Source organism: Streptopelia decaocto, assembly GCF_964273445.1.
Source record: "Streptopelia decaocto genome assembly, chromosome: 1".
In the NCBI taxonomy this organism is placed as follows: domain Eukaryota; kingdom Metazoa; phylum Chordata; class Aves; order Columbiformes; family Columbidae; genus Streptopelia; species Streptopelia decaocto.
This window is the reverse complement of record NC_138663.1, coordinates 81,059,249-81,087,219: the sequence shown is the minus strand read 5'-3', so window position 1 is coordinate 81,087,219 and position 27,971 is coordinate 81,059,249. Positions and strand designations below refer to the sequence as shown.

Genomic DNA, 27,971 nt, shown 5'->3' with positions numbered 1-27,971 from the left:
TGGAAGATCCAACTCGAAGAAACTGGAAGCTGCCTGGACTCATTACCACCAAGACAGCAAAGTGAGGTGTTATTTGCCACCGAAGGAACGAAATATACCCAGTAGTTCCCGCCTCAAAACGGCAGCTGTGTCTTATCCATTGGAGACTGAGGGGCGGGGTCCGTCCTTGGCTGCCCCGGTGCGAGGGCTCGGTGCTGGCGCGATGGCCGGAGCTCCCCGCCCACGTGGGGCGGGACCGGCAAGGCCGAAGCCTGCCCGCCCCGCCCTGGTCGGCCGCGGGGGGCGGAGAGCTGCCGGCAGCGCCGACCATGGCGGGACGAAACCCGGGCACCAAGCTGGGTAAGGGGCGGCGGCCTGCGGGGAGGGCCGGGGCCGTGGAGGCAGGCCTGGACCCGGCAGTTGCGGCGAGCGCTGTTCGCTGCGGAGCCGTGGCGTGAGGTTTCCCGAGGCGGCAAAGCGGGCAGCGCTGCTCGGGGAGGGCCGGCCGCCCCGGACCGGGCGGAAGACCGCAGGTGAGAGGCGGGTCCCGGTGGCTCCCGGGGGTGGGGCCGGACTCACAGAATCACAGAATGTTAGGGACTGGAAGGGACTTCAAAAGATCATCTTGTCCAGTCCCCCCGCCGGAGCAGGAACGCCTAGATGAGGTTACACAGGAATGTGTCCATGCGGGTTTTGAATGTCTCCAGAGAAGGAGACTACACAACCCCCCTGGGCAGCCTGTTCCAGTGCTCTGGCACCCTCACTGAGAAGAAGTTTCTTCTCAAATTTAAGTGGAACCTCCTGTGTTCCAGTTTGTACCCATTGCCCCATGTCCTATCATTGATTGTCACCGAGAAGAGCCTGGCTCCATCCTCGTGACACTCACCCTTTACATATTTATAAACATTGATGAGGTCACCCCTCAAATCTGCTCTTCTCCAAGCTAAAGAGACCCAGCTCCCTCAGCCTTTCCTCATACGGGAGATACTCCACTCCCTTAATCATCTTGGTTGCCCTACGCTGGACTCTCTCCAGCTGTTTCATGTCCTTCTGGAACAGAGGGGCCCAAAACTGGACACAATATTCCAGATGCAGACCCCGCCTACGGGGCCTCTTCCCTGCCCCTGGCTGACCCATCTCAGGGTGTATGAGCCCGGCTGCTGCAAACTCTTGTGTTTCTGTAAAGCCAAAATGGAAATAGACTTGCGATTCCCATAGATCCTTTAGCATAAACTCATGACACATTACTGAGGTTCTCTCTTCATTCGGGAGGCCTGTAGGAGGCTTTTTTTCCCTTTGGTGCTCCAGGGACTTGGCAGCAGTAGTCCTGTCACAAAGCTGGGCCCGGTCCCCTCTTGTGCACCTTCCTGGTTCTCCCTGGATAAACCTTCCCCTGCTCCCTTTTCCCCAGGGTGTTCAAAACATTTTTAATCAGTTAAAATCTGAATTGTAAACTCAGGACTTTACTTGCTGTTCTCCTTGTTGCTTGCTCTCTGAAGGCTGACAAGGACTTTCCAGGTGGTGTCTAGGCCTGAAAGGTGGCTGTGCCCCAGGTAAGGCAGAGAGCAGCCAAGAAAGGGTTTCTCTGCCATTTCCCAGATAGAGCTCCTCTTCTGCTGATTGCAGGGGTAGGGATGGAGAAATGGCTACAGCTCTCAGAATTCACCCAGAAAACCCCAGCTGCAGTAGTGGAATGAGTTAAGGTAATTTGCCTTCCTACAGTCTGCCTCTAAGTTATGATAACTTGGTCAATGTGAGCAGGTGGGCAATTAAGGGGCGGAGATGTAGGGGTGGTGTCATGGAAGACAGGAAGCAGAGGAACAGCTGGTGTGGAACAGGGAGATCTGGAAGTTAGCATGAGCAGAGTTCAGGAGGCCACACTGTAGTGTCACGTGCCCCTGTCTCTAGAACAAGCACAGGCATTTTTGCAGAGTTAACATGCAGTTTAAACAACTGAAAGTTGACTCTGTTTTTGTTCTCAAAGTGACTGACATGTTGTAACTCCTAAAAGTGAGCTGTTGAGTTGCTGCTCTCTGATGTGCTTATCCTGTGGGCTGCTTGCAGGGACAGGTGAGTTTCAATTGTAGCCATCTGAACTGCATCTTTCTGCTGAAACAAACATGATAATAACATAGCAGCAAAACTTCAGTGTCTGTTAGGAAAAAGGTGAGCACAGAAGTTTGCAAATGCAGCCCAGTAACTTTAAACTAGGCATGTGCTATGCTTTTTCTTACTGTAAATTTAATCTTATCATTAATTGTCAGTATGTGTGGGCAGTCCAGAAATTTGGATGTGAAGTCAGTTCAGTTCCTATCAAACAGTCATCCTCTGACTGACAAGCTTATCTGTAAGGAAGGCCATGTTGCTGAGTGGGGAAATTATTGGCAGAGACAGGCAACCTCACATTTGTTTGGTTCTTGATGTACAAATGTAGTCAAGGGGAAAGTATTCAATGTGCAGCTGACCAGCACAACATAATTTTTTTTTTTGCACCCACTAAAACCATCTTTGAGTATATTCCAAATATTTTCTATAACTCTTTCTCCTCCCATAAGTAGCCCTCCTCTACCCAAGATGCAGAGTCAACTAATGCTCAAGATTATTAATGGAAAGCACAGAGGGATGAATGTCTTCTGCACTGCACCATGTGGCCTCTTCCAGCTGCAACTGATTTACCTGGAAAGGCCACTGCCCTCAGCTTATTTATAGGTACTTGTTGCCATCCCTTCCCAGTGATCTTTGTTTAAATCAATTGCAGTCAAAATGAGCTGAATTAGATGCACAAGGGCAGGCGTAGTGGGGGAATGTTTGTATTAAGTGACAGCATATCCACTGTGTCTGATTTTAACAGCTGCATTATGCTGGCTACTTTAAACGGAGACCTCAATCTTGCTGCCATTTGTTCTCCCACCAAATACACATCTGAAATATATTAAGTGCTGTATTTAAGTAAGTTGCTGTATCTTAGCTGGTGGCAGTACTCAAAAGGACATGTTAAATCTTTTTTTTTATCTTTCATGGTTGCTAGTGATATATGCTGCTTCTGTGACTTAGGCACTTTGGCTTTTGAAGGTTTTGCCAGCTTGTGTGAGCAGCTTTAACAGTAATTCTAATGACTTGCCCCGTATCTTAGAGCATTCTGTAGGATTACAGTTTTCTAACAGGGACACCTAGTGGTAAAATATTTTATACTTAGAAATCTATCACTGGACTCCTTTTCTCTGTGTCTTCTGTTGCTGTGATTGCTACCCAATGTCATTATTTAAGCAGTAAATTTCTGATGCTGCCATTAGAGGGCATTTATTTGTTTATCAATAACAAGCCAAACTCTTCTCAAATCATGGCATATAATGTTTTCCTTTGTGATTTATTTTACAAAAAAACAAAAACATTTTTACAAAAGCCCTTCCTTCCATAAGAACAAGGTCTTTACGTGGAATAAAGAACAGGTACAGATAAAAAAACCCCAGTGATTTACATCACCCAGTCAGAGGGTCACTAGTCTAATACATTGACACATTTGCCATCAGAGAGTCATGTAAAGAAGGTGCATAAGGAATTTTACAAGTTTGTCATTCCACAGAAACTGTTTGTGGAGTCACTCTAGGGTACTCATGTTCACCACGGTGCCTGCAGGGGCTGAAAGGAGTCTGCCTCTCCTGCTCTGCTCCCAGAGACTCTGGAGAACAATGGACCAGGTGCTTCATGTTTTGTGGCATCAAATGCCACTTCACAACAAAATAGTGAAGCATATCAATGAGCGTCCATTTTGTAGTGTAAGCTAGTAGCATACTCCATTGGCTTAACTGTGGGGATCCAGACATCTGCCACGTGGGTTTTCTGTGCCCTGCAGGTGAAATTTTGATGCAACAACTTCAGAAGTCATAGAGGAAGAAAGACATTCAGTAACCTTGGGTAGACCCAGAAAATGGCAGGTGAGATGTTTAAAACCCGGGGATCTGGCTTGGAACTCATCTTGTTTAATGCTTTTTTCCAGTGACCTGGAGGAGGTGGAAGACCACTTGCTCATAAACTTTTAAGATCACACTAAATTAGCCAGATCAGAGGGGCACAAACTGGCTGGGCAAATAGGTCAACAGGAGCCCAGTGAGGTTCAGCAGGGCCGGTGGCAGCCCCAGGCTGGGCCCTGCCTACCTGGGGAGCAGCTTTGCCGAAAGGCCCCGGGGCCTGGTGGGCAGCGAGCTGGGCACCAGCAGCAGTGCCCTGGCAGCAGAGATGGCCGATGGCCTCCTGGGCTGTACCGACGGGGACACGGCCAGCAGCTCCTCTGAACGGAGGGATCGTGCCCTCTGCTCAGCACTTGTTAGACTGTATCTGTAAGACTGTGTCCAGTTTTGTTGCCCCCCAGTAGAAGAAAGAGATTGATAAAGTGTCACAAGTTCAGCAGATAGACTCCAAGATGGTCAGGGGCTGGAGCACCTGCCTGGTGAGGAGACACTGAGGCATCTGGGCTGGTTCAGCCTGGGGAATAAATGGCTTTGAGGGTCCTAACAGCAGCCTCCTCATCCCTGCTTGTCACAGGCAGTGTATCCAGGAAGCAGAGCCAGGCTCTTCATTGCATGGTAAGATGAAACAAGACAACAGGCTTGTCTTGACTGAGGTTCAGAGTGGATATAAGAAAAACATCTTGATGCAGGACAGTCAGGTGATGGGGCAGGTTGCACAGCAATGCTGTGTAGTCTCCATCCTTGGGGACTCTCAAAACCAAACTGAGTAAAGCCCTCAGCAGCTTGGTCTGAGCTTGTAGTTGACCCTGCTTTTCACAAGAGGTTGGACAAATGACCTTTGGAGATCTTCCAAACCAAATTATTCAATGATTATATGTTTTTTTACCTGTGTTTGTGTATTTATGTATGTGTATATATATATATATATATACACATGCATGTATTCTGAGTAATGAATAATTAGTTACAGTTGTTTTGTAAAGTGTGTTCTTGGATTCTTAAAAAAAATCTGTGTTGCTCAGCCCCTGTAGTTGGAGGGCCAGAAATATGTTCATTATGTTTCAATTGGTATTTTTAATTATAGTTGGTATTTCTGAGCCATTAATATGTGAGAGCTAGCCTCTTGGTAAGTGGCATTTAGATAATGAAGTGTTGCATCCCTTTTCAAGACAGCATAATTCTGTTCTAATATATTAATAGCTGGGTTTAGCCTGTACTGTGGCTCTGTTTCTTCACTGTTCCTTTCTAACACCTGTTGAATCTGCTGGATAATTTTAGTCAAATTTGAAGGACAGATAGATGTCTCAGAAATAAGTCAGTTACTGACCAAATTAATGGCCAGATTAGTTCCTCTGTGGAGAGTAAGGCAGGCACAGCTCAGCAATTACATGACTTTTCATTACATCCTTTCCTTTTTTGGAGGCGGGGAGGGCTTTATGCATGTAACTACAGCCTGCTTTATTCCATGCTTGTAAGTACCATAACATTAGAGCTGAGTTTTTGGTGTGAGGAGAGGTCTCTAGGACCAGGGAAGAAGAGATGGAGCAGCAGAGGACTTGGACCTGCAGGAAACCAAGCTCCCGTTGTTCTGCAGCTCACTTTCTGAGGGAGGGCTTGTCAGGGGTTTTCAAAGTGCTTTGGAGGTTATTGTGATCCATTTCATGCAGTCCATGGTCAGTGCTGTGTGATTTCACTAATGTCACAAGATGTTAGAGCTGATTTCTAGTTCAGGGCTCATGTCTTAGTGTCCTGCTTTGAGTATCTGAATGCTGATGACTTGGGGACTGAGCTTCTCTCATACAACGAGGACCCATCTGAAATTAAAATAAGTCCATAGCAAGAGTCACTATGGGATAATAACTACAGTGTCTTGTCTCAAAGAAACTGATTAACCCCCAAACCTCTAGAGAGCTTACGTGGTATGATCGCTGTAACAACTGATCCTGAAGCCTTTACTCTCTCTTCAGTGGTTTTGCTTGTCCATGCATGGCCAGCTGGGGTCAGCCTGTGGCCAACCTGAATGCCTCTGTTCTCCACTAAAGGTTCAGGGCACAGTTTCACTCGCTTCTCCAGAAATAACACCTTTCATCACTTCCATTTCCCATTTTATCATGTGTTCATAGTAAGAGCAGGAGCACACATGCTGTTCCTGACACAGATGAGGAAATAACCAGTTGAGGGGACAGCTTCTTTTGGGGACCGTGCTGCCTTAAAATACTGGTGAAACTACAGCCTCAGGCATTCTTGAGCTTTCTGTTTCACCATCTGAAGGGATGCCATCTACACAGTTTTTTTTAAAGCTTCTGATAAGCGTAGTCTGTTTTATGAGGAATGTATTAGGTATCTTAGGCATTTATGTAATTATACTAATGAAGTGGTTTTATTTATTGTATTCTGAGGAAATGGCTGGTATTTTTGGATTCATGTTCTTCAAAGAGAGGAGATGAATTTCCTGTTAGATTTTGAATATGATTTTTTCAAATGTCTTCAGAGGAAAAAGTAAACTTGAAGAGTGATTACAGAATATTGGCTAATTAGCTATAGTGTAACTGCTTTAATTACTTTTATCCCTGAAGCCACATGACTGTGCAGATGACTAGCAGATGACTTATTTAAAAAAAAAAAAAGACATGTTCACACTGCAAGGTTAATTAGCCTAATTAAATATAGTTTTCCTTAGCCAGATACTAAATCATAAAGCTTGAGGGAGATGGAGGAGGGGGAGAATCCAAAGGCAGTCAGTTCTATTTCAAATAATGGTTTTATTCTGATTTTTAATGCAAGAAAAAAAAGCCAAACTGGAATTGTGAGTGATTTTTCTGAATAGAGACACATTTAGCAGTTTGGTGAGACCTCACATGGCAAACTTTGAAAGTCTATTTAGAGACAATTACGCCGAGACATATTTGTTTTCACTTGCCCACTGCTTTAATTAATGGAGAAGTGGGCTTGAATAGAAGGTCAGTGTTAGACAGAAGTCTCCATCTGCTGCTGCATATCACCAGAACCTTTGTCCTTCCTTGCCGTGTGTTTTTTTTTTATTACACCATTTTATTTCCTTTAGTAAGCTGCATAATGTATCACATGAAGTTGGACAGACAGGATGGAGTTTTGATTTATTTTTAATTATTTATATATATGTTTAAATTTTTCTGCCTTTGCTGGGCCCAGTGGTTCAATATCCCACATTCAAAAATATACCTAAAGATCCAAATTCTATGATCTTTCAAGGAAACTCACGTCTCATGCACAAAATTAGATATTGCACCTTATTGAGTTGCCATGTGTCAGCTGCCTTCATGACTAGTCCTGAGCTATTAAAAACAGAAGGTAAAACATGTTATACAGTGAAAAGGGCTTATGCCAATGAATTTCATCATATTTGCAGATAACTGAGAACATTGAATCAGCTATTGCTGATCAGCTGGTATATGGTAACTCTCCCAGGTAACTTCGCGCAGAGCTTCTGGATCCTTATTAGAGAGCAAGAAGCTGAATACCTCATCTAAACTGCTTGTTTTGCTTTTATCATGGTTTCCAAAGGGGCCAAAATGTCACCATGCACCCAAAAGGGTTCAAAAGTTATCCTGGTAAATTGGATTATGATTAAATTATTCCACCTGAGCATGTGGCATATAGTGGGAGAATCACAACAGAGTTTGTGTTTTATGTGTGTGTGTGTATGTATGTATGTATGTATGTATGTATGTATCTATCTATCTATCTATCTATCTATCTATCTATCTATCTATGTTTTCCTCCCCCATAGACTTTGTCAAGTGTTGCCTATAATGGCCCCATGGGAAGCAATGTATGGTCTCTGCTGATCACATGGGAGCCTCAACCTTAAAGCAATTGCGAAGGATTCAGTAGCTTATGTTATATTTCAGCTGTCTGTGTTTATATGGTTTGCATTTATTGATACTCAAGAAGAAAGAAAGTTCTAGCAATGGGCTTTGTAGCAGTATCTTTTCTCACCTGCTTTCTCACCTGTCAGTTGAGCTTCTTGCTTTTGGGACAGAATAAATAAGCCTGTGGCTTTGAAAGGGGAGAGAAGTAACGAGGGTTGTTTATTCAAATGGTTTGCAACTTTGCAAGCGCCTACTTTACTTTTTCACCATACAGTGAGACTGATGCTAAAGTTTTAAATAAATCCTTAAATTCCTTAGGATTCCTTTGAAATTCCTTCTTTAGCTTAACTTTTTTTGCTTTTGGCCAACGTTTTGACCTCACAGATACTGTTCACCTGATTACTTGTATGTGGTAATAGGAAAGTGGTAGCAAGGTGCCTTAACTGTGCCCAGAACGACATTTTGTTTAGCTGTGTTTCATGCCTTTGTCCTGCATTTCCGCTGAGTCATCTTTACCTAAATTAGTTTCTCCAGAGCTTTTTGTAAGTCTAATTAGGAAAACAGGCTTGTATTTATACATACTTCAGCTAGTATATTAGTTCTGCACTTTTTTAGCTATTAAAACTATAAAGTAGGAAGAAAAGAATTTGAGGATAAGATTTCTGTACAAAATTAGTGATTTGGGCTATCATCTTTTTTTTAAAGTTTTAAACCTTTTTTAATCAATGTGCTTGAGGGAAATGCAAATTTAATACAGTAGTGAAGACAACTCATAGAGATGAGATGCTTTTAATAAATTAAGTCACCCAGATTTATTATCTCTTAGTATCTGAGCTAGTGTCCATATGCTGACCTAAACTGATGATGGTATTTGATGATTGATGGTGGTGATTTGCTGATGTTTGGTGGTTAATGATTGTTGATGTTGTTTTCAGAGTATTTTAATGGATTGCTTATATAATTAGTATTGAGAAGAATTATTTATGTTTTGGGATATGAGAGATTTTAAGCATCTTCTGATTTCTTTTTCCTGTGTACTTCTGTGAGCAGTTAGTGTTTATTAACATTCAAAATTACAGGTTTGATTTACCCTACTAAGCAGAAATTTAAAGATTCAAGGGCCCGAACCCTCAGTTCGCCTTTATCAGTCAGTTACCCTTCCTTAAGCAGTGTCCAATTTTTGTGCTTCATTTTTAAACAGTTACATTATTTTAGTAAATGTTGAGTATCTGCTTCTCTTTTGGTCTGGTTATTATTTATGGATACTGAAACTCTTTGAAATTGTGAGCCAAGCTGTCTGCCGTGGGCATCTGAAGGAATTCACATGTTGAAGATGTTGCCCTGAGTCCTCCAGTGTGCTTGGCAAGGTGAGCACTTCTCAGGTAGACATACATCTCAGCAGCTTCCAGGCAGATATGTTGCCTAGGAATTCATTGCCTTTGGAAACTTGCAAGTAGTCAGGCCATAGTAGCAAATTCAGTAAAATTAGCTCTAGACAATAACAACTCAAATGCTTTGCTCTTCAGGAGTCTGTCCAGAGGTTTTGGTGACTGTGTGGGGTGCATGCAATGGCAGAAGGCTGTTTTGTGGGGGTTTTTAATATGCTACATGTATAATAAACTTCACAGTCCGGGACTGGCAACACAGTGTCTCTCATCAGTAGTAAATTAATTCAGCTGTAATGGCAAACAAAACATGCTGTGTGAAACATCCAGTTCACAGATCATACCCTAACAGAAGTTAATGCTATTATGATATTTTGGACTGGTGATCAATATGCAAGCCCTTAAAAGGACATAAAAGAACAACATGCACTTCAGAGGTCCCAAGCCAAGCTACAGTCAGGGAGTCATAAAATGGTTTGGGTTGGAAGGGACTTTAAAGATCATCTGGTTCTAACCCCTCTGCCATGGAAAGGGACACCTTCCACTACACCAGTTTGCTCAAAGCCCTGTCCAACCTGGCCTTGAACACTTCCAGGGATGGGGCATCCACACCTTCTCTGGGCAGCCTGTTCCGGTGTCTCACCACCCTTTCTTCTGAAGTCCCACACCATCTATTAAAAGAACACAGAAATAGATGAGACTTTTTTTCATCTTATTTTCCCACCTCAGAACTTGGCTGGATCTCAAAAGTGCATGTGAATCGACCTGCGGTTGTGAGGCATGCAGAACAAATTAAAAAGTGGAGAACTGTGAAAGGTAATTGGCAAGTAAGTGCTCTTTTTATGCATTCTGTTCCTGTATTCTTAAAGCAGTCTCTCTCTCTCTCCAGGCTGCAATATTGAATTTTTTTCAAGATGCATGTAAACTTAAAAGATGTGCTTGTCCATGTCTTTTTTTAATAATTTGTATTTGATGATGATGGGATGGAATAAGGTGACGCCTTTATCCAAACAAGTTAAAAACCTTATAACTCATGAGTGGCAAAACTGCAAATGAATTTAAGTCATCTTTATTCATGAGTGGATTAAATTGTATGTTACTATCCCACCACATTTATTCTGTTTCCCAGACAGACTTGTCTGCACACTGCCTTCTTATTTTTTAATTTTAAAGCTGTAAGATATGATCATGGTCCCTGTCAAGTTTGACCTACCTGGATGATTTTTCTGTACTTAAACATCCCCAACATGTGTGATTTCTTTGCTTAACTAGATCTTACCTAAAACTGAAAAATTCTGACTGGCTATGGGACTGGGGGGCAGAAAGGAAAAAGAAAAGGGAAAAAAAGAAAGAGCCCATTGATGTTAAGGGGACTGATTTCTTAAGTCCAGAGATAAGGTAAATGATCAGTTATTGTCCATCTTGGTATAAAATAGGTTCAAGTAAGCTACTGGTAAAGGCAGTGGCACAAATGAACTTTTCTTCAAGGCTGTCTTTTATTCATTTAACACAGACGTTTAGACTGTCTTTACCCTCAACCTCTGTGGTTACTGCCCCCCGGCAGAATTGACAGATACTGGCCCAGTGTATGTTTTGGTTTCTCCGATGAGTAGACGAGAATCATAGTGCGAAGCCATCAGATCAGTGACATAAGCTGATCCATTCTGCAGAGCAGGTGAGGCTCGGCCATGTGCTGGGGAAGCGCTGAGAGGGGGCGGCAGGCAGAGCTGGCTGCAGTATCCTGCTGGTGTTTTTGCTGACGTTCAGTCAAGGGCAAGGTCTGAAAAAATGCTGTGGAGCAGAACCAGAGGTCCAAGTGAGCTCTCAGCCATGGGGCTCTAACTGGTGTCCAATGGACAAACTGATTCTTCATTCACCAAACAACTGTACTGCTAGCAAATGTATGTGATTCCTCCCCTCTGTACGCTAAATAAGTCGTTTACTTTCAGCAATAACTGAAAACCTGGAAGTGGGAGGAAGGAGACAATAAAGGATAAATCTTAACAGTGCAACATAGTAGAACAAAGCAAGAATAATTATACTTAGTTCTTAAAAAGACTGGTCAAAGTACTTGGCATCCTGAGCTTAGTGTGTCAGGCAGCCATTCTAGGGTGGCTGAAGCTGTGTTCACAATGAGCACCGATCTTGCAGATCAGAGTTTGGGGATAATTTGATGTAGATGTGAAAGATCCTACCGGAAGGTGGTAGAACACAACTTCCTGCCTGCTACATGAACCTGAAAGTTTGTGCTTTGAACGTTATGATTGAATTAAAAATGGACATAAACTGAGAAAAGTTAGACACCAGCTCAGCATTTATCAAGAGCTTCTTACGCATAGAAAGCCACTTGATACCAAGTTTGGCAGTCCAGTGGCCCGGGGTTGTTAAATAGCATCAGTGGGAAAATCCAGAGGGTATTCCAGAACCTTAGCCATCTTCACATACTGCAGGTGCAGTAATGTAAAAAGTGAGTCTTCTGATTTGTCTGAAATTGCCATATGAAGAATTAAGACAGAGAGCCACAGGCTTTGATTACGAAGAATCATCAGGAAGAAGGGGATTTAGTGTCACTCCCTCAATGTCACTGTAGGACAAAGTTTAATTATTACTAACACTTCTCTCTCTCCTGTGTAGTAACACTGGTACTGAGCTACTCAAGTAAGGTTTTACTTTGAAGAATGCCAGAAGCATCCCTCCTGTATTTGAACACTGTCATTGCAGGATAGTCATGTGCTGTTTATTTCACAGTGATTATTTTGAACCTTTACATGTTTGGATGTAAGTAACACCACAGACTCAAACTTTGAAACCCATTTCTCAAAATACGCATTTGAAAAATCCTTTAAAAAAATCAAGTTCATATCAGTTCTGGGAACTTCCTGACTACATCTGTCTTGATGACTTTATGATCCATGTCACAAAAGATGAGGCAAAAATTCTCTCAAATTAAGGATAAAAAAATCAAAGTAAAACTTCACACCATTTAAAGTGAAAAACCCTTTTGAGGTATTATAGGGTGAAAGTGTAAATCAGTTAGAAACAAGCAATCAAGCTTAGAGTAACAGAGGCCAGTAACGCTTCATTACTCTGTTCGGTCACCCCGAGGCAGCTTTTGATGTAACATTTACTGCAAGTTCAGAATGGAGATTCCCATCAGCAAAGCGTGAAAGGTTTGTAGGCTGGCCAGCCACTTAAGATTTGCAGAGTAAGACTCCATGCAGAAACAACAAGTTTTGCTGCCTGTACCAACAAATCATGTCACAGAGCAGAGCAGTCAGAGAGGCACTTTGTGGACTCAAATGGACTTTGCCATTGCAAACTCTCACTTTCTTGAACAAGTGCCCACTAAGAGATGTCAGCTTTTAGTGAAGCCATTACTGTGAATGAAAATTTGCTGGAAGACCTTCAACAAAAATTTCAAAATAACGACTTAAGCTCAATTTTTGTTCAGCAAGAAATCTCAGAAAAACTTTAGTTCTGCTTCTGTTCCATTCTTTGATTAGTAAGTCTCTTACAATTCTTTAGCATTTTCATCTAAAGAATGCTTTAGCCTTGTCACTTAGCTCTTGCTATTGTTTTTTGCATGAAATAATTACAGTTGTTTTTTTAGTCTTGATTCGCACAAAAGAAAGTGGAAACATCTGGAGTTTAGACCCTAAGTTTTAAGAACTCTATGTTCTTACCCCCTACACTCTCATGGCAAATGTGCAAGTGTGCAAATTGCTGGTGTGTAGACTCATGTGGTTACTGGCAGTTGCAAGCCTGCACACTTCTCAGTGCATGTGTTGTAACTTCTTGTGCATACAAGCCTTAAGGATGCAGACATGCTGTATAGAATGGAGCATATTATAACAGTGAGGTTCCTCACATAAGTGATGGTGATGTTTTAATCTTTGTTTTACAGAATTAAATTTGAAATTTTGCTTTTTGTCTGGATAAAAATGTTTGATTGTTAGCATCCACACCAAAAATTGGAATTTGATCCTTTGATTCTGAAAGAGTGGACTTTTGATTCCAAATCCTTTCTGTACCATTAGATACTGCTCAAGACATGAATAAATATCTTCCAGCCCTGCCTGTCATTAGCCATTCTTTGCATATCCTCCACGTTACATCACATACATTTCCTTATTCTTAGAGTGAGAGCCAGGCTTCTGCTTCCTGCATCTTCTAATTCAGTTTGGCTTTGGAAATATAAATTGAAACACTGTCTTCCTTGCTTCACTCCCTTTGTAGGCTGCTTGGCTGCTGAAAGCTGTCACCTGCATAGACCTTACCACTCTTTCAGGCGATGATACTCCTTCAAATGTTTACAGACTGTGTTTTAAAGCAAAACATCCCATCAGAGAGGATCTGCTGAAAGCCTTGGACATGCATGATAAAGGTATGATAGTTTTTGTTGTGTGGATTTTGTAGAGAAAATGTCTGCATTTCCTCATTATTTTTTTCAGTTTTCAGAAAGGCGTAAAGATGGCCTCTTCTTCCTATAATGGAAGCAGTTATGGTAGGCAGCGTTGCAGAATTAATACTCTTGTCAGAACATACTAGGTCCTATATGGTCTTATTCAAAGTAACTGTCTGAACTTCTAACTGCAAAGTATCTGTGTCTTTGAGTTAATATAAGAATACAAGGAGAAAAAAAATCCATTCTTATTTTGGCAACCCAAGTGAAGGATGGACTCAGGGCGACACTGTAATTTATGATACCTAATGAGCAAATTTGATGGGGAAGCCACAAGTGTGTAACCTCAGTGTATGTCTTTTAATAACAGTGCACTAAGGTGGAACTAATTGAGTATTCTGTTAATCTGCTGATGTCCTTAGTAAACTGGAAAAGGGGGAGTGTTCCCATGACTCCTTCGGATTTCATGCTTAGGTACTGTTTCTGTATGTAACTACTGAGCATCATGTAGAATTGCCTGAACAGTTTGAGCAATATAACAGACATCCCTAGTATAGGTGCTTAAGATCCTTGTGAGAATGCAGAAGCAGGAGGTGAGAATGATGCACATGTGCTCATAATATGGATTGTACTTGAGAAGGTGGAAATCTATATATGAAAAAGTGAACTGTGGCTTTTGCAGATATTACTGTTGCAGCAGTTTGTGTTTATCCCGCAAGAGTCATCGATGCTGTTAATGCCTTAACGGCTGCTGGTTGTGACGTACCAGTAGCTTCAGGTAAGCTTTATTCAAAAATATCCAATTAAATATTTTGATACTATAAAGTATGTAGAAGTATCCAGAAGTCTGGACTTGCTTCTGTTTCAGAGAGTAAGGTAAAAAGGTAGCAGGGGGAAAGAAGGGAATGGAGGGAAGGATTTGCTTCTGGTATAATCTTTTGTTTTCTTCCAACTTCAAGCTTATCAGGAATGCCAGGTGTGTTTTACTCGAAGCTCTTCAAACACATCCTTAAAATATGTCACTGTTTTCTTTACTTGAATAGAACAAATTGAGATAGCGTGCTAGACAAAATATCAGTAGAGATGAAGTACATAGTAATAATAATAATAATAATAATAATAATGCAATATGAACTTTAGGAGTCCTAATACAAGGGGTTTTTTTCACTATCAGTTGTTGGCTTTTAAGTATAATCCTACAAGCTCAATGCAATGAAGCTGTGTGCAGAGGCAGAGGTTATTGCCTGCTGAGCATTCTGCAGGTTCAGGACTTGTACTTACAAATCTAATAGTGCCAGCTCTTCTCCAGTCGCTACACACAAGAGACAAGTCCTGAATCTACAATAAGCAAGTAAAATCAGAATTATGCAGGTTGGAAGAGACCTCTGGATGTCATCTGATCCAACTTCCTACTCAAAGCAGGGTCTAACTTTGAAGGTAGATCAGATGTTTAATGCTAAGATCTGTGTTCTCTGGTGTTTTTTTTGTCGATTTTTCATTGTTGTGTAGGGGAAAAATACATACTAAATGCATTTATATGTCAGAGAGAAAGAGCATCTGTGACAAAGACATTATTTTCTCCCATTTCCAGAGATGCCTTTTGGTTTTGTACTTAAACATCATAAACGTAATCTTAAGTAGATCTCATTAAAAGCAATTTTTGCTATATTGTGATTTAGCTGTTAAACATATTACTAGGATTCAACTTGAAATACTACTAAAAAGAATTGGGAAGAATTAAAAATGTATATATTGCTTCTTGTATGAGTTCACTCCTTGTTTACTTAGTTCTGCTGGAGGCAATTGATACTGTGCTTTCTTGTGTAGGCTGCTTTGGAAAAAAAATGAAGCATGCAAAAGAGACCTTTTCACAAGATGCACTTAGTATCTTGCTGGACATTGATTCTTGAGGGAAGAGCTAATGCTTCTTGTGGATGGAGGGTAGGGTAAAGTGCCTTTGGATTTCTTTAATCATGTTAGGGATTAGAAAAGGATAACATTCAAACTCTTTGGTGTATTAGAATATTTGATGTATATGTAATTTTATGGTCAATTTATAATTTGTTCCCTCTGCCTGAATCTTCCTTCCTCCTAGTGGCTGCTGGGTTTCCATCTGGACAAACTCCTCTAGAAACCAAACTGGCTGAAATAAGGCTGGCTGTGCAATATGGTGCCAGAGAGATTGACATTGTCATTAGCAGGAGTCTGGTGCTGGCTGGCCAGTGGGAAGGTGAGTGCCCACCCTTTGTCAAGGAACCTAAATCTCTGTATATGCACCTGCAAGCTCTGTCTCTTCTCCAAATCTCCACATCAGTCTTTGAAGAATTTTGTCCCTCTCCTAAGTGTATCTGATACTCTGGGACACTGAACTAAGTAAAAACTACTTAACTAATTTACGATGAATGGTTGCATTTTTTTAAAATAATGCTGTTACAAGTCCTGTCAGGCTAGGCATGCAGAATGAATTTGTGTTTTGAAAATTCAGGGCTATTCCTTTGATGCCTTTAGAGGATTTTGTGTACAGGATTAAAAAAATAGCACGTGCAATGGAAGTGGATGTCTGATTCTTTGAACAGTTTTGTTAAAACCCCCAGGGGTTGCTGATGTAGATAATAGTTGTTTTCTTTTTCCTGGAAGTTGTGGGTACAAATTGACTGTTCGTATTATTATTGATGTTCTTGTGTCTGTAGACTACTACTAATTAGTAAGAACAATAATGCTGAAGATGGTTTTTGCTCTAATTGCCTCCTTAATGATTTGCATTAAGTGCTGACAATTCTCCTATAACTAATCTCCATGTAAAGGTAAACACATCATTGTCTTGAAATGAATTTTCCATTTAGTTGTATAATGCAGCTCAGTAATAGCCTGTTTGCTTGGAAGACTTCATAAAGGACCTCTGGTACCTGAGTTTGGTTAAGGAAATACAATTAGTGTGGTAACAGATCGTATTTTCTGATTTTGGCCTTCCTTCAATTAGCAGTTAGACTTGAACCTAAAACCCCACATATTTCTGCATCTGTGTCTTCAGGACTGATATTCTGTGTTCCACTTGCTGTAACATCTTGACCTCTTTTGTTGTATTTACCATTTCCATCCTTTTGCTCTTAAATATATGCAGCTTTACAAATGTTTGACTTCTTGAGGATTGGCATTGTTGCAGACATTTATTTCTTTCAGGGGGGCTATTTTAAGTTTGGGTATGGCCTCAGAAATCGCTGGAATATGGAGACTGAGTGTTTTAGCGGTTTTAAATAAGACAGAATGAAGGATCAAGATCTGTACCAGCTGGCAGCAAGGCTGTACACACACCTTCATATGCTGTATCTTTGTTAGGGTCTACACCATGACCTACAAAGCAGGTGCCCCCTTCAGGAGCTGCATTCTACTGGGAACACATATTGGGTATGGATACAAGGTGAACTGAGTCAGTGATCTATCAGTAAGGCTAAAAAATGACCACTAAAGTGGATTTAAGCAGCAACTTGCAATTGTGTGTGAAAAAGTCTGTCTCGTAGCAATTTCTGACATAACTGTGGTTACCATAGAATCACAGAACCATTTTGGTTGTAAGAGACCCTCAAGATCATTAAATCCAACTGTAGCATAAATCTGGCACTAAACAATGTCCCTAAGAACTTTGTACAGCTTTTAAACACCTCCAGGGATGGTAACTCAACCACTTCCCTGGGCAGCCTGTTCCAGTGCTTTACAACCCTTTCCATGAAGAATTTTTTCCTAATAACCAATCTAAACCTTCCCTGGTGCACCTTGACACCATTTCCTCTTGTCCTATCAGTTGCTACTTGGGAGAAGAGACCAACACCCTCCATGCCACAACCTCTTTTTAGGTAATTGAAGAAAGCGATAAGGTCTCCCCTCAGCCTCCTTTTCTCCGTGCTTCAGACTTCATGGTATTAATACAAACCGCTGTTAACTTCAAGTTGCATGGAGCAGAGATCAGAAAGTTAGTGCATGCAGGCAATTGCAAATGTGTGCTTGATGTTATATTGCCCAGGATTACATGAGGAAGAATTCAGACTAGAAATACAGAGCTAGATTCAGAGAGGAAGTTTGTATTGGTGATTCAGATGAACTGGACAGTACGTTGATATGTTTTTTCTTTATGGGAAATTAGTTGTTTTTCATGATCACAAGTTACAGGGGATAAGTACACAGATGTAGTGATAAGGGATGCAGTATAAAGCTGTCAATTTACTAAATAAGCAAATTAGAGATGACTTTTTATTTGGTGTCCATATTCATTTATCTAGAGCTGAACTCATGACAAGTTTGAAAGCCATCCTTTACTTTGGCACTGGCTAGTTTACAATTTTTTACTGAGGGCAGGATTGAAATTTTTTCCAAATGTTTTCTGAAAGTTTATTCATGAATATTTACATGGTCTTGAAAAAAACAGCCTCAGGAACAGAATTGACTTGCCATTCAGATAATGATGCTACAGGGTGAAAGATTATAATATTTAACTTGCCCATCCAAAAAAATTACTTCAGCAGGTGATTTGAATATTTTGGTGAAAATCTGGTGTTCTGACTTGTTCTTTAGCTTTCAATAGGTGTATGTTACCTGTGTGAACATGCAGGTTTCCAACTCTAATAACTAAATGTGATACACAGCAATGTATAAAGTACATTTAAGGAAGCGATGAAGAAGTCTTTTTTATGTTGGATCCCTATATTACATTAAATTGAAAAGTTTAGTGCAGTAACTGTGCCTGTGTTCAAGGTGCTTCATCAACTTGAGCTGCCTTGCTGTTATGACAGAACCTCTGCTTATGCTTATAACACTAATAATTTTTTATTGTTATTTTCTCATGCTGCCTGTCTTCACAACGTCAGGAGTTATAGACAAAAATATGTATGTGGTGGAGTGCTTTATCTTACCATTCATACATTTTTATCTTCTAACCTGTGCAATAATTGGGGTCACCATGATAGAATAGTGTTGCTTTGTGATTTGTTTCAAAGGCTTGTTTAGTTACTACGTATTTTAGTGTATGTCCAATTATGTCAAGTTATTTTAAAGCAGTTCTTAAATATCGTTGGAGCTCTTTATGATACTCAGAATACATATTCTAGGTATTTACGAAGTAATTGTTAAGATCTTTTTAATAGTGCTGAACATGAAAGCAACTTCATTGGACAGCTAATTTACATTGGGAAATAACATTAAATGAGATTTAAGTTTATGAACTTATATATCTTTTACAACCTATTAGCTGTGAAAGCAATACTACTTTACAATAGCTTACTCAACCATTGTCTTGTATTGCTTGTCAAAGTATGGATTACGCTTAAAAATCACAATTTAAATACTGTCTTTAGGCACAGAATGTGGAGCCTGTATGCAAAGAGTGATGAAGCTCACTAACAAATTGTTGAAAGAAAATTGATTTATTTTTCTTCTTTTTTTTTTTTTTTTTTCTGTTGAAAATGTTCGAGTTGCTGTACCTTCTGAAGCTGTGCTGCATACTTTATAAACAGCACAGAGAAAACATACTCCCTGCACCAGGGACTTGGAAAAGACTCCCCATGTTGTTCAGAAATATTATAGTTGGACTTACCATTTTCTAGATGTGCAAGCTGACTTGGGACCTCAAAGTCTAGTTGCACAATTTCGTTCTTACATTGTCAGCTGCAGCTCAAACTCCTGAGTCAAGCTCTGTTTTCAGTGTCATGTGAATCACAGCAGCCTGGAGTGACACATATGTGGCTGAGAGCAGAAATGTAAGAGTCGTGTTGTGCCGATAGCCAGGTGCTTGTCATTTTGTTAACAAACCTGCCAGTAATGTGCAAGACAGAAGGAATTCCAGATAATTTTCCAGTTTCTCATAATGATTACCTTGATCTTTTGGTCTAACAGAAATTGAAACATCTTGTCTCAGTTTCTACCCTTAACATCAGTCACTGTGACTGACTAGATAAAAACACTTTTTATTTTTAATTCAGCTTACTTGTGGTTTTTTATCACCACATTTTTAGAGAAGAGCTGTTTTGTAAAAATTTAAGCTGTGTTTTTTCTCCCCCTTAATAGTTTCATTTCCCGTGTAGGACAAATGGATTACCCCCTTATTATGTGATTTTTAGGACAAATGCATTATACCAAAGCAAAAGGATGTCTAGACAATCCAGGGCAGATTATAGCCAGCAGTAATTGTCAGGGATGTTTGCTTGAGAGATGTGTAGGGAGAGGAACCATTTTCTTTGGTGTATTTAATAGCTGTTAAAAATCAGTGGTGTAGTGTTTGTACTGAATAGTTAGAATTTTAGGAAAACAAAATAAAAGCCACCTTCCAACACTTACATTTTATAACATTGGAATTAAAACAAAAAATAAAGTATTATTTTATTTCCTTTAAAATTTTAATTTTTCTGACTTCTATAAATGCATCCACTAAAAGCGCAAGTCTAAAGTTCATAAAAGCAGTAAGGTCTCTTAAGTAAGTGGGTGCAAAGTAGATGAGTTCTTATGTCACATGCATTTTAACAGCTAAGTCAGTGGAACTACTGCAGATTACATCAGTGAGTGTCTGGCTCCAAATATATTCTATGAGAGTTGCCTTGCTTTGGGTTTTGTTTTGTTTGTTTGTTTACTTGTTTTTCCTGGCTTAAGACTTAGGCTTATTTTAGAATTGATAGTTTTGGTTCGTTGGTGCTTTGTTCAAGATGCTACACAGTATTGGCCGTTTTCTTTGAGAGCTCTTGATTATCTTTTTCCTGTTTTTAGCAGTCAGAAGGAGAATCTCTTGCAGCCTCTTAATAGAGGTCTTAGCTCACAGTTGAAAATATGCCAGTGGGGTTTTCTGTCTGCTACGGCTGCTAACCAGAGAAGCTCTATCTGCTGTGTCAGTTACTGGTTCCTGCACAGGTTGCAAATGTTCCCAGAACCGCAGCATCCAGCTCTGCTCCTGCTACTGGTTGGCTTGATGGAACTGAGTAGCTAAGGGATGGACTTTTTGGCAGGGCAGACTGTCCCAGAGAAGCCCAGGACCCCTTGAAACACTGAGTGCATTTTCAAGTATAATTAACCCCACCCATACTTCAGACATTTGCCAGAAAGTTTCAGGATAATCAAGTTATTTGTGCCTTGATTTAAGTCTGCCTGAGTACTGGAACCTCTTTATTTTTGAAAAAGAGTAGGAGTTTTTGAACTTGTTCTGTATCAAAGCAGTCCCTGCTTGCACTGGGGCTGGGATGCTCCGGTTAATTTTCTCTGTCCCAGAGGTAGTTGCATTTCTATTTGTGCTTTTACTGTAGGGTTGAGAATGTGCTATGAATGCCAACCATTGTCTGCAATAATTAGTCTCTGAATAAAGAGCAGTATTTATTACCTACACACCTGCCCCATTAAAGTATGCCCACTTTTCCACCACCTCAGTTAACCTGATAGACATGGATGATTGAAGATCCTCAGTTGTTCCTGTCTGTGGGCTGATGCGTGGCTGTCAGATAGTGAGACTGTTCAAATGATCTTGGCACTAATTGCACATAAAAGTACCTTCCAACAATAGGGAGGATGCTGTAGCTGTGTTACTAACTCCAGTGAAAAACAGCTATGAGGATATAGTTTCTTTTCATGGAATCCAACCTAAATGTACATTTTGTTGATTTTATTTTGACATTTTTGGTGATGTATCTTAAAGGTAGAGAAAACTTGAGTCTTCTTGTTTCTGAAACTAGAAGAAAATGAAAGCCACTTACTCTGGCTTTCCAAAAGCTTCAGGGAAGAGTCACTCCACAAAAAGGGACTGCATTTGGATCTAACAGGAGCAGTGTTATCAAATGCACAAGAATATAGCACAAGTTCTTTGTATTTCCTTTTTGAGTCTCGATTTGATGTAGGTTTCTGGAGTATCAATTGATCAATAAAACATGTTAGACTGCATGCTAGTACTGATTAATTCACACCTTTGGTACACAGTAAGAAACAAGGTGAAGCCTGGTGTCTATAAAGGGACTTGCTAAGTGCATTAGCCAGTTGTCTACTAACATGTGTAGCGTGTCTCAAAGGAGCAGCCCAGTGGTCCCAGCCCCGTCTGCCTGGTGTGCCGATGGCATCAATAGGATGCAGCAGTGTTGCGGGTGGAGGGGAGGTCCTGCTCTACGGCAGCTGGCAAACCCTGCTGTACGTTTCCAGGTTGTGCTTTAAGACTGAGAGGAACTGAAACCTAGTGTTGCTGAAAAAATCTAGTCTCTGTAGCCATATCCTGGACTTTTTTAGCAAAAAAGATTTGTTAAAAACTGTCTTTTAGCCTTCCATAAACAAACTTCTCAGTTATGTGTTTGAAGATTGAACAGAATTTGTGAAAAGGTCTCTCTTGCAAAAGATCCTGTTTGCTTATTTTGTGTCTTTTTTTTTCTTTTTTAAATTAAAATCCCAGAAATAGACTGTACACTGTAAGAGCTGCTTTTATCCCCACCATTAACACTGGATGAGTCTTAATCATCCCCAAGTGACCAGCTTCTAACAGATACATTTTGATAATGTCTAGCTCTTTTAATCTCACTATGTTTAAAATTTTTGGGAGCACTGCTGAATATTGCAAAAAAAAAAAAAGAGTGGGAGGGTTTCCCTGTGCTCCCTGTGTTATGTTGCTTGACCAGGTCTGCAAGTTCTAGCCTTTTTTAAAAAAATGTAGTCAGTTATGTCCAAATTTGTTCCGGTCCCTACTGAGTCTGTGAAAATATAAAACTGTTAGAAAGTTAAGTGTGGCCTCTGGTCACAACACTGCAGGAATTTGAGGGAGAGGTCTGCTCTGGGTGACATCTGTGAGCAGCCAAATACTGGCCTGTCCTCGCTGTCCCTGCTTCTCCCTGTCTGCAGCCGGTGGCCAGCAGGTTGAGTGTCAGTGCATGGAGAAGTGGTGGGCAGGTGGAATGTGTGCCAGTTTGTCTCAGGGACACACTGACTGTTTGGAGATGAGAGCTAAGGAGAGCTGAAAGTCCTTCCTGAACTCCAGCCGGCTTCCTCAGTGAGCGTGGACATCAGGAGCAGGGGCCCAGCTGTGCCCTCGGATGTCTACCATTAAAATAGTAATCCAGATTATCAAGGAGCAGGGGGAGAAAAGCAATCCAAAAGGCCAGCACATCTGGGAGCAGGGTTCAGGTTTGGGAGCTGTAGCTGGGCAGATGTCCTGCTGGCCCTCTTGCCATGGTGCTCCCTCCACCCTTCCTGGGGCCATTTGAGGTCACGGCAGGGCATGGTCTAAGTCCTTGGAAACCTCGTAGGCAGTGCAACCACTTGAGCTGCTTTGCAAATGCAGATCCATGTGGATTCAGTGGTCCCTGAGGTCCTATGTCAGGCCTCGGTCCCTCCTCACCAGGGATCTTAGCAGACCGCATTGATTTGGCTGCATGTTTTCAGGAAATTTTTATTTGCAAGGAGCTTTAAGTGGGATTCAGATGCCTAAACACAAGCTTCAAGCTCCATATCAGACTTCCCAAGATAGATAGTCCCGTGGTACCAGGGTGTTTGGCAGGAGACCGAAGGGAGATGTAGAGCCTCCAGGACTGGCAGCTGGAAGCTAAGGCAGATAGGTCATGATATGTCAGGTCGCACAAAGGTCTGTAATTTGACAACTTGTTCACACCTTTAGTGTCTTTTAGGCTGAACCCTTTGACAAATGGGGCTGAAGGGGACCGGAAGAGTGGTGATTCAATGTGGACAGGACCATATTTATTGCTGGAAAAGCTGTTTTAAAATCAATCTTGACTACCGTAGCATTTTTTACTCCTGATGTATTCATGAGTGTTTGGCAAACTGTGCACATTCTTAGTTTTGAGAGAATTGACATTAATAGCTATTAAGTCTGAAACTGTGTGGCATTGTTAATTACCTCCAGTCATGTAATTTATTGAACTTACAAAACTTAAGTTCTTGAGTGCTATGACTAATTATAAGATTGGAAATTAATCCAGAAGTGGAAATTACAGCCATACTTGAAAATGTCTCTCAGGCAACTTTGATAATTTTCACATGCTTTTATCCCCAGATCTCTATGAGGAGATTCGTCAGTGCCGTGAGGCTTGTGGAGAAGCTCATATGAAAACAATCTTGGCAACAGGTGAACTCGGGTCCCTTTCTAATGTCTACAAAGCCAGTATGATAGCTATGATGGCAGGTAAATATATGTGGTTTTGTTTTTAAGCTAAGAATATTTTTGCTGTATTATTTATGAAGCTTAAAAAATTCGAATTGTGAAAGTTTAGTTTTTCAATTAGTAGGCAAAAACTATTATGCTGCAATTACTGAAGTTGCAGGTGTAGTAATGAAGTGTCACTTGCTTTGTATAATCTAGAAAAACTGCATTAAATGTTAAATAACACTTAAAACTGCTAAAGGACAAAATTTGTAGGAACAAATATTTGTTGTCAAACATCTGAGCCTTGGTATATTTAATAAGGACAGTTACATCTGGGGCAGATAGACATATTATCCAGGTAATTGTGTTGAGCTACAGATGCGGTATAGGAAGATGGCTCATAAGCATATTTTAACTGCATGGGGAATTTTCCTTGAAGATTCATGCTGTCAGCTCTCGTTACTGGTTTGTGATCACTTCTAACCACCTCAATGAGAGCGCGATTCAGGAAATCAACTGTACTGGAGACACAGTGAGAGGAAGAACGCTGAACACTCCAGCAGGTGCTGGGATGGGCTCTGTTATAACTGGTTTTAATTAGCATGCTCGAAAGCACTGGTACTCACTACTGGCAATTAACTGGCACTTCAAAAGATGTTCAGTTTTCCCTGTCATTGAAAAGTCGATTACATCTGACCTGATGTTTAGAAGCCTGTCTGTCTTTTATTCTGAACCTTTCCAGTAAGAAACACACTCCTGTGAGCAGGCTATGTGTAGACTGTAGTTATTACTTTTTTGCAGAGCCACAGCCATTGCAAACTGAATGTAGCAAAGCACCCATTTGAGCCCAGATTTACAGAAGTAGACTCTCTCTGCAGCTTTGGCTATGCGCTGGTACAATTTTCCCTAGTTTAACCAGGACTTTAGGGTTGTGTTTTAATGCCATGTTTTAAGATGCAAAACCTGGAACTAGCTGCTAAAACTGAGTTCTACCTTGCTTGAAAGGAGAGGGCTTTTCAAGCGTATTGACAGAGAGAAGTGTAAAATATAGTAAGAATCACTTGGGTTAGTATGTCTTCTAAACTGCCCCTAATTTTTGTGATTTGTGTGTAGTGTTCTTGTGTGTGTGTTTTGTTGTTTTTGTTTGTTTGTTTGGGTTTTTTGTTTTGTTGGGTTTTGCTCGTGGGGTTTTTGTGTTTTTTTGTTTTGTTCTATGTTTTTTAAAAATTATTTTAATTTTTTTATTTACTCTACTGTAAGCTCTTTGGATTTGGTATTTCTTCTTATTTCAGAGCGAGAAATAGTAATACAAGTGTTTTTTCAGTATTTAAATAAATATTAGACTTGCTGCTGACCTCTTGTTTACTTACACACTCTGCTTACCTACTTCAAATGGCATGGGAAGCATTTCAGGCTTTTCATATACTCAGCTATAAGGTCAGTTAGTACCATTAGATACAGAATCAGTATTATGCCAGTAAATACTGCTTTTTATTAGGAGTGTAAGAAATACACATTTCCTGTCATTTAAACTGATGTACTAATCATTATGATCACTTTTTGTAACATGGAGTAGTGAAAAAGTCAGGTTGTAAAGCATTTTAAAATTTTCAGATTTTTTGCTGGTGTAATTTTTTTGAAATACAGCAGATGGCTCTATTGTTAATGATTTTCCTTCCATAGGTATTCATTTTATAAGATACTTATGCCTCTGAATATATGCAGTAATTTCCTTATTTCAGTCTCTTGCTTTGTCATTGTGGGTAGGTGTGAAAATAAGAATTTATTGGTGCCCTACATATGTGTATTAGGGGCCAGATTTTCAGAGTCTGACTTGTTAGCACTGCTGAGAACCTCAAATTCTATTTGAATTTTGTTTGATTTGTATATTTGTAGCATTTGTGGGAGAAAGTAATTTGGCACAGTAGTTTTAAATTCTAGCTTTAGTATCCATATCTTTTGTTTCACCTGGTGCCATGATATAAAGAAAGAAAGAAAAAAAGCAGATAATCTTGTGGATCTGGCAGGCCTTGGCAACTTTAATCTGAAAATAAAAAAGCAACAACTCTGATAGACTTGACCTTAGTAATTAGTTTTATATGGGGAATTTAGTTACACAACATAGTGGATTCAACTGCAAAACTGACTTTAGAAGTTTTTGCTGCCTCTGGCCAGTTGCTTTCTGCTCCTTCAGCTGTGCTGTTAGAGGTGCTCGTCATGCTGCATTGTAAGCTGAGCTTTCAAAGTAATACTGTTGAAAATTATTCCAGAAGTGGGTTTACTAGTTTGCTCTTTTTTTTTTTTTGTGATTGGTTGGCAATGTTGTTTGTTGTTTTTTTTTTTTTTTTAAATGGTCACAGCCTCAACAATCTGGTTTACAGCCTTGCCTTGCATACGCTTGTATCAGTGCAACTGAGTGCATGCTCTGCAGTCCTTAAGGTGATTTCACTTCACTTTGCGTAACATAAGCCTATCATGTGGGGACCACAAAACTCTAGACTTACAGATGTTTACATTGCCCTTGCTGAGCATGCACACATTCACCTAGGTCCTGATGCACAAAGCCACTATATGTGTTGCAAGATGTACACAAAATATATCTATTTCCCATGTGTCTCGTTTGTGAGACTCAGAAGGCTGAGAGAGGAACACAATGCTGATTTATCAGTAGCTCTGTGGTTAAAAAGCTTGCCTGGGATGTCTGGGACTTTGTCTCTCTGACTGAGGTTCTTCTCCCACACAGAGCTCAATTTTACAGTGTATTTGCTGTGAAGGATCTCAGTCCCTCCCAAAAAAGTTGCTCTGCTTTCCATAAAGCAATTAACTGAACAGGGACTACAACCCAGATGCCTCCTCTGCCAAATAACTTTCCAAAATTTGTATACAGTCTTCCTGGTGCTGGCTTGAGGAGTTCTTGGTGTGTGCTGGGTTCTACGTCATGTTACATGCAGCTTGATTCAGCTAGCAGGTGGAGGCTCAGCCACTGGACGTGAGGCCAACTGCACAGATGACTGGCTTGAAAAGGGATGATGAAAGGCCAAAAAATGTGCATCTCCACATTGACTAGCATCTTAAAAGAACTCTCAGGCTGGGATGGTGTGCCAGTGCACTTTTATATTCAAAGCAGATTGCATTGGCTGCCTCTGTAGACAAACATCTGTACTCCGTATCGCAGCCCTTGCAGGACTCAGTGGATACCACTCACCACACACCAGTGGGTGAGGCTGAGCCCAGTAGACATGCAAGTCCCAGCAGTGCACTAGAGGTGGAAGCCTGTTGTAGAAACGGTGCTTTGCACAACATGCCGGTGTGTGAGAGATTAATTCTTGCACCTGTAAGAAACTGGGAAAAGTGTTGCTTCACAACGAGATATGAGAATAATTTCCCTCTGTTTGAAGAAGTGACTCTTGGCTCCTCCTGTGTCTGAAATCCTATCTCCAAAGGACCATGATTACTTTTTCTTCCTTCTCTAGCACAGCATGTAAGGAAAAAGGCATCAGAATGGGAACAGGCACCCAGTTCTTTTAAATTCTTTTAACAGTACCTTTACAGCCTTGACTGACATGCAATAAATTCTTACGGAATATTTAAGAACCTATTTCTGAGTGAAAGAGGCTGACAGCCCTCTAAGGACAGTGACTCACCTAGCAAGAATAATCCTTGCAATGCTAAGGTGAACATAATGGCAGGTAGGATTGTACATCAGTGGCTCTGTGTCAGTACTGACGGAGCACATGGTTTTCAGAAAGCTGACTGAAAGAAAATCTCAGCATTGAATCAAGGAATTTTTGGTCATTGGTTTATAATGTCCACTGCCATTTATTGAGCTTCTTGAAGTCTTTATGGTGGTTTGAGTATATGAGCTTCTCAAGGGAAACTGACTGCATCTTTGACCCAACCGGACAGCTTCCAGACAATGAATAGAGCAAACTAGTCCATGGTTTTCACTGCCTGGTATATACTTTTGCAAGTTGTGTCTGTTTCTATAGGAGATACTCCAATCTGTGTCTTCATAGCCTCTTGGAATAAACAGTCCTAAGGAACACAAATGGGAGTGCCTGATTCCCCCATACCAGTGGAAACTATTCTATGTGTCTTCATCATGGTGTCTTAAAAAAACTCAGGTCTTATACACAGTTCTCTTGTGAGAGGTAGGCCATTTTTTTAACTTTACTTTTTGGCACAAACATCACAAACTGCTAGTGAAGCCAGGCAAGGAGCGGAAAGATGATGAACTTGCAGTGGGAAAGGAATGCTTCAGTGAAGTTATGAATGACTTAATTG

The 27,971-nt window shown here is 40.7% G+C and overlaps 1 protein-coding gene across 2 annotated transcripts in view; it reads left to right on the top strand.

The window, feature by feature from the left end:
- The first annotated feature begins 275 nt into the window (after nt 1–275).
- The window catches only part of DERA (deoxyribose-phosphate aldolase), a 54,412-nt gene continuing 26,716 nt past the window's right edge, over nt 276–27,971 (top strand). Inside the window, exons 1-6 of one of the 2 annotated variants that reach the window (XM_082061120.1) lie at nt 276–339; nt 9,913–10,010; nt 13,420–13,567; nt 14,268–14,363; nt 15,681–15,815; nt 23,598–23,726. In XM_082061120.1, coding sequence (XP_081917246.1) covers nt 309–339; nt 9,913–10,010; nt 13,420–13,567; nt 14,268–14,363; nt 15,681–15,815; nt 23,598–23,726 — 637 coding nt within the window. In that variant the 5' untranslated portion in view covers nt 276–308. Of the gene's footprint in view, nt 340–1,978; nt 2,050–9,912; nt 10,011–13,419; nt 13,568–14,267; nt 14,364–15,680; nt 15,816–23,597; nt 23,727–27,971 lie in introns of those variants that run through there. The other variant, XM_082061119.1, reaches the window with a different exon arrangement.